We start from the raw sequence: 6,000 nt of genomic DNA on the forward strand, positions 1-6,000 counted from the left end.
GGTCTCTGTTTAACCCAACAGTCCGTATTATTAGATAGAACTATTAAACAAAGAAAGTAAACGATATACGAAAAAGTATTATGGCATTTTCTATAATCAAAAAAGAAATATTGATAGATAATACGATGTTGCAAATTTGTCTACGGAGAAATGAATGGTATTTTTGCGTGTGGAACCTGAGTGTTGAGGCCTATAGAAGCTGCATGTTTTTGTAAAACACAGTCCAGGTCATATATCACTTGTGTGTTAGTGTGTGAAGCATCGGAAGTGTGTCTATTCACCTTGAGCTCGTAGTCCTGGCGCGTGTCCAGCGTGTCACTGCGTAACTCCTGTTTGAGGTCAATGTCATCTTTAAAAGGCTGGGAGGAGGGAGAGAGGGTCACAGAAGGTAAAAACTAAACCATAAACGACAAGAGAGCAACCAAGAGGGGGAGAGAGATGCAACGTAAGAGGGGAGGAAAACCAACAGGAGATAAGAAGAGGAAAAGAGAGGAAGGATATAAAGAAAGAGAGGGAGGTTGAAAGAGAAAAAGGATTAATTTTAGCTTTGGAAATGTTATTTAAGAGGAAATACATTGATTGGTTTATTATTAGTACTTAATTTTTGTAAAATGTGAAAGAAGTGTATTTCAGCATTATCAACGAATTAGTTAGTGTCAGTGTTATTGCATCAGCTTCACAAGACAAGGCACACTCACCACTGGAAAAAGACACAACATTTTTTATTTTACTTAATATTACCATAGGAATATGAATAATTAATACAATTAATATTATGCAAATCCTACATTTTGCAGGAAAAATGTCCAGATCTTGTCAGAATGATAAATTCTAATGTTCTTGACAACATTTAGCAGTTGTGAGCTACTGAACTATTCACGAGTTTTAACTTAGCTCATCAACCACATTATTTAATGCAGTACAAGGCAGTCCTAATAATCCTACTAATTATAAATGTCTAACTCATTAGAGAATTAGTAGACTGATAGGTTAATCATGTATGGGATCATCAAAATAAAGTCTTAGCAGCAGATGTTAAGCAGAAACACTTATAGTTAGTAGTATGTCTAAAGTGAACTAACAAAATAAAGTGTGACCTAGTGCAGAATAATAATAAAAAAGTATGTTTTCAGGATAAGTAATATTTACATTTACATTTATGCATTTGGCAGACGCTTTTATCCAAAGCGACATACATTGCATTTCAAGCTACACATTATCAATTCTTGCTTTCCCTGGGAATCAAACCCATGACCTTGGCGTTGCAAGCGCCAATGCTCTACTGTTTGAGCTACAGGAAGGCTGTCTAATATCTTACTTTATATAATTAAACAATCTCAAAGTCCCTCTACATCCTCCGGTTATTGCTGTCGTGTTGTGTTGTCAAAAGTACTCACAGAGTACATGGCCTTAACCATGCGTGTTGCAGTGGAGACGCTCCCCGAGTCTTCCTCCAGGCTGTGGGTCTCTTTGTTTATGGTCTCTACCTTGATATCTGGCTTGCCGAGCGTGACCCCTCGACGACCTGGAAAGTAAACATCTCAGTAAACCTCGGATTTATTGCTGCTACGAACATGCTTTTGGACGTCTTTGTGGCCATTATTTATGCTCTTAAATATGGCTGATTGCCCTTGGGCTGAGTATTTAAAGGCACTTTTGCTTCTACATTCTCATTGCATGTTGCTGTTTGAAAGACTTGCCATTTCAGATTATTGTTGGATTAGATTTATTTTTACACAGCTCACTAGACAGGGGTGTGTTTCCCGTACAACGATGTAACTCGCTGCTTAAGTACCGTCACGACTGTTTCACGAAAACCATATTGACGCAAATCTGTTGTTCAGATGGAATGGCAGAATTAATGGCAGATGATTTCCTATATATTGCAGACATGGCATCTGAGGACTAATTCTAATTTTTCTCAGTTATTTTGCTTCATTTCCACGATTCAACCATAGGCTCGTTCATATGTAACCCCTCCACCCGGGTCCTTCTCACCTCGCTTTGTGCGGGCTTCGAACCCGGGTCTCCGGCATGAGAGTCAGGCGCTCTAACAAGGAGGCTAAAGACTGCAGCATCTGTCGCTAGAGCGCCTATTGAGATCAGAGGAGTGAAGTTTACTCGCACAGCGACTACTAGTTGGCCTCCGCTACACTCACCCCCCTAAACCTCACTCCCATCCGGGTCACGGCACCAATGTAACCCCTCCACCCGGGACCTACTCGCCCCGCTCTGTGCGGGCTTCGAACCCGGGTCTCGGGCGTGAGAGTCAGGCGCTCTAGCAAGGAGGCTAAAGACTGCATGTACGCACATGCACACTCTTCAAAATTGTCCTTTAAATCTCTTGACCAACTAAAAGACGTAAATGATATTCGTATATGTTTTCGAAATAAAAGATGTAGGTTTTACTGAATGTCGTCTCGCTTATTTTTGCTAAAGATAAGGATTTATTAAGTCCACATGTCATTCAAACAAGAAACTACATTTCTAATTTCAGGTCGAGAGCTGTTGTTCCAACCACACAATTTTTTTATGCTGTTTGCGAATGTTGAAACACAGACTCGTTGAACTATGCTGATAAAGACGGGGGCTAATGATACTTTCAGGAAATGCACCCCTGGTTGACAAATCATTATAAAAAGAAGAAATGTACAAAACAATCTTTAATAATACAATTAAATAATTCACAGTGCTGATGAAGGGTGAATTAAATATATCAAAAGTGACTGTGAAAACATGCACATTGGCACACTATTTAAAATAATTCAATGCTATTTTTAGTTTTTAAAAAATATTAGGCAGCAACCCATCAGCATATCAGAATGATTTCTGAAGGATCATGTGACACTGAAGACTGGAGTAATGATGCTGAAAATTCAGCTTCGCATCACAAGAATAAATTACATTTTAAAAAATATATTCAAATCAAAAACAGTTATTTTAAATTGTAATGTTTCACAATATTACTGTTTTTACTGTATTTTTTATCAAATAAATTCAACCTTGCTGAGCACTTTGATAAACATAAAAAAAAATCTGACCTCAAACTTTTGAACGGTAATGTATAATTCAATAATTTTTTGAATACCTAATTGTGAAAAAGTTGTAAGAGAACTCTTTTGGTGGGCTTTAATAACTTACTTCCTTTGCGTTGCCGGTACAAAAACAGCACTAACGCCAGTAAACACAGGAGAAGCAGAATCGAGCAGCCGACGGTGCCGCCCGCAATGATCCCGACTGGAACTATCTCTGTGGCAAAGAAGAAAAAACATAAGCACCACTATGTACTTTAAAATTGTAGCTTTTTATTGATGGTCTTTTAATCATCAGGTCATAAAAGGACAGATAGAAAGACAGAAGGAAAGAGGGAATGGTAATATGACTGATGCGTCACGGGTCCATGTGTCATGAATGTGCGTTAACCGCTGCACCATCTCTATGTACCCGTACGACTGTACTTACAAACTGTATATTGAGTAGAGAGAACTCTTAACCTGACTTGACGTAACCTGAAGTAAATTTAGGAGATTCCATTCAAGATATTTATTATTGAAGACTGTCCTCTTTTACTTCAGTAGAGTAGTCTACTGTACTCTGAGGATGACGCAGCAGCACAGTGAACTTTTAAAGACACGAACTGTACAAATCTTTGTCTTTAAGTTTCATGACTAATTTGTAGACTAAATCACACACACGCACGCACACATAGCTATATTACACACTGCATAAAAGGTAATATTTGAAAAGCATAATAGGGGCACTTTAAGTCGTTTTATTCACTGAAAATCTTGATCCGCCCTGGTGATTCATAAATAATATTTAAAGTTTTTGGATCCAGACAACGTTTATGAAACCTTTCTGATTTACTTTGGTGCTTTAGTGTACTTTTTTTTTATCTTAAAAAAAATCAAAATGAAGCCCAAAAATGAAAATTCTGCACACACATTAAGCCTCTTGCGTTGAAGCCACTTTTCAATCACTTGTTAAAAATCAATCATGATGAAGCTATTTAAAATGTATTTCTATTCATTTATTTTTTATTGTTTTTTATTAGGATTTTATAGTCGTTTCCGTTGACCTCTGTCTTCAGTGTAAAGATACCTTTGTATATCTCATGTGGTCCAGTTGTACAATCTCATCTGGTCTATAATGTCACACCTTGTGATGTGGTTATCTGCTAACTTGAACCTTGAGTTATTTTTTTTTGTGTGTGTGTGTAGTTGTGTTTGGTCCTGTCCTGTGATTGTATTGTCTATTTGTCTGAAAATCTGAAAATGCTACAATAAAAAACAAACAAAAAAGATTTTCATATAAGATTGTCTCCCTTATTTAGCAGCATCATATATGTGCAAACGCACGCGTCTCCTCACCGGTCTCCTCCAGTGTGATGATCATGGTCCCCGGGCCGAATGAATTCCACGCAGTGCAGTTGTACGTCGACTGGAAGTCCGACTCCATGACGTTGTTGATGGTGAGGGTGGACAGCACTGCGCCGCCCTGTGAGGTCAGTTTGCTCTGTTCCACCGTGTATCGCTCTGATAGGGTCCCCTTCTCCTTTTCCCACACATTCTCCTTCCATGCCCACACCTGGGGAAAACACAAGACTAAGAAATGTGCAGCTTCAAATTTATATATTGAGAGGGAGAGATAATATTGAATAATATACTTATTTATTAAAATGCTTGTTTGAATAAGTACAGTGTTTTCTTTACTCAAGAAAAACTATATATAAAGGCCAACGTTTTATGTATTTGAGAAACAGAGAAGAGTGTTGTAGTCTTTCGATAACAACATGAGCTTTTGGACAGAAGAAAACTGAGCGCCCAAATAGCGGCAGTAAACTTTATAACCTGTAAGTCGATGAAAACGTAATGCGATGCACTTACTGCCTCAGATTCGGCTGTGCTAATGACGAACAAAACAGTTATGTCCAAAATTCACTGGTCATCTTAACAATTTGAGCTTGATTTTGGTAAAATGTTGATGATAAAAATGACTCATGCAAGTGTCTGACCATATATAAAGCCACAATATCAAATATGACAATGTGGTTTTATTATTAAAAATAGTGTTTTTTCCATTTCCTGAAAAGTAGCATTTTTAGGGACAACGACGATAACAGTTGTTATTTTGATCCACAAAATGTTTAATCAAAATGGTCACCGGTCTCCCTAAGCTCCACATGAAAATACAAAACTACATACAAATATAAAATGAACAATGTAATTAATAAATAAATAAATAAAACTACTGCAGCAATAACACCCAAAAAGGTTTTTTTCATATTTTAGTAGCCCTAAAGTGAACATTAAAAATGATGATACATTTAAATACCATCTAGTAATGCCTGAGAAATAAATAATAAGCTAAAATAATAAATAAAACAATATCACCGCCATCTGCAGTGGTCCTGCAAGAAGCAAGTGGACCAAAAATAATGCATAATCTGTACCTTTCAAACAGGAGTGAAAAAATAAATCCTTTATAAATATTTAGGATTTAAAAAGCATATTCAAGTGCATAAAATGTACCTGAACTGTATCTGCTTCGCATTGCCCGCATGAACACACATTTCACACCGGCAATGGGATAAATGGCCTTTCTGTGCTGAAACATGGGGCTGGATAATGGTGAGAAAGCACCAGTTCTCCTTCCAAAACCACTAAAACTGTTGTATTATTCATGCTGAGCTGTGAGAATATTTAAAAATGCATACCTCCACATGCTCATGGTAAGCTTCCATTTACCTCACAAACCAAGACATGTGAAAAAGCTACAGCATTAACAGGAACGACTGCTCTGTTCCCATATTTCATATTTCATAAATCTCATCCTGGAGACGCATCGGGGTCTGAGCTGAGAGTCATTTTAAATTAGAATCACTTGTAGTTTCAGAGAAAGGATGCGTTTGAAAGCCACATACAGTGTATACTGAGCTACAGCAGAGAGTGTTACCTTGGGATCAGGTCTAGTTTGAGTTAGTTTTAACCTAAAAACTGT

At 37.4% G+C, this 6,000-nt stretch overlaps 1 protein-coding gene across 2 annotated transcripts in view; it reads right to left on the bottom strand.

Moving 5' to 3' along the window:
• kirrel1a (kirre like nephrin family adhesion molecule 1a) overlaps positions 1-6,000 on the bottom strand; it is a 45,116-nt gene that overhangs the window by 4,980 nt on the left and 34,136 nt on the right. Inside the window, exons 11-14 of one of the 2 annotated variants that reach the window (XM_079597780.1) lie at positions 4,371-4,587; positions 3,142-3,249; positions 1,398-1,525; positions 282-359 (exon numbers count right to left, since the gene is read on the bottom strand). In XM_079597780.1, the coding sequence (XP_079453906.1) occupies positions 282-359; positions 1,398-1,525; positions 3,142-3,249; positions 4,371-4,587 (531 nt within the window). Of the gene's footprint in view, positions 1-281; positions 396-1,397; positions 1,526-3,141; positions 3,250-4,370; positions 4,588-6,000 lie in introns of both variants that reach the window. The other variant, XM_079597779.1, reaches the window with a different exon arrangement.

Source organism: Phoxinus phoxinus (assembly GCF_949152265.1).
Source record: "Phoxinus phoxinus genome assembly, chromosome: 2".
In the NCBI taxonomy this organism is placed as follows: domain Eukaryota; kingdom Metazoa; phylum Chordata; class Actinopteri; order Cypriniformes; family Leuciscidae; genus Phoxinus; species Phoxinus phoxinus.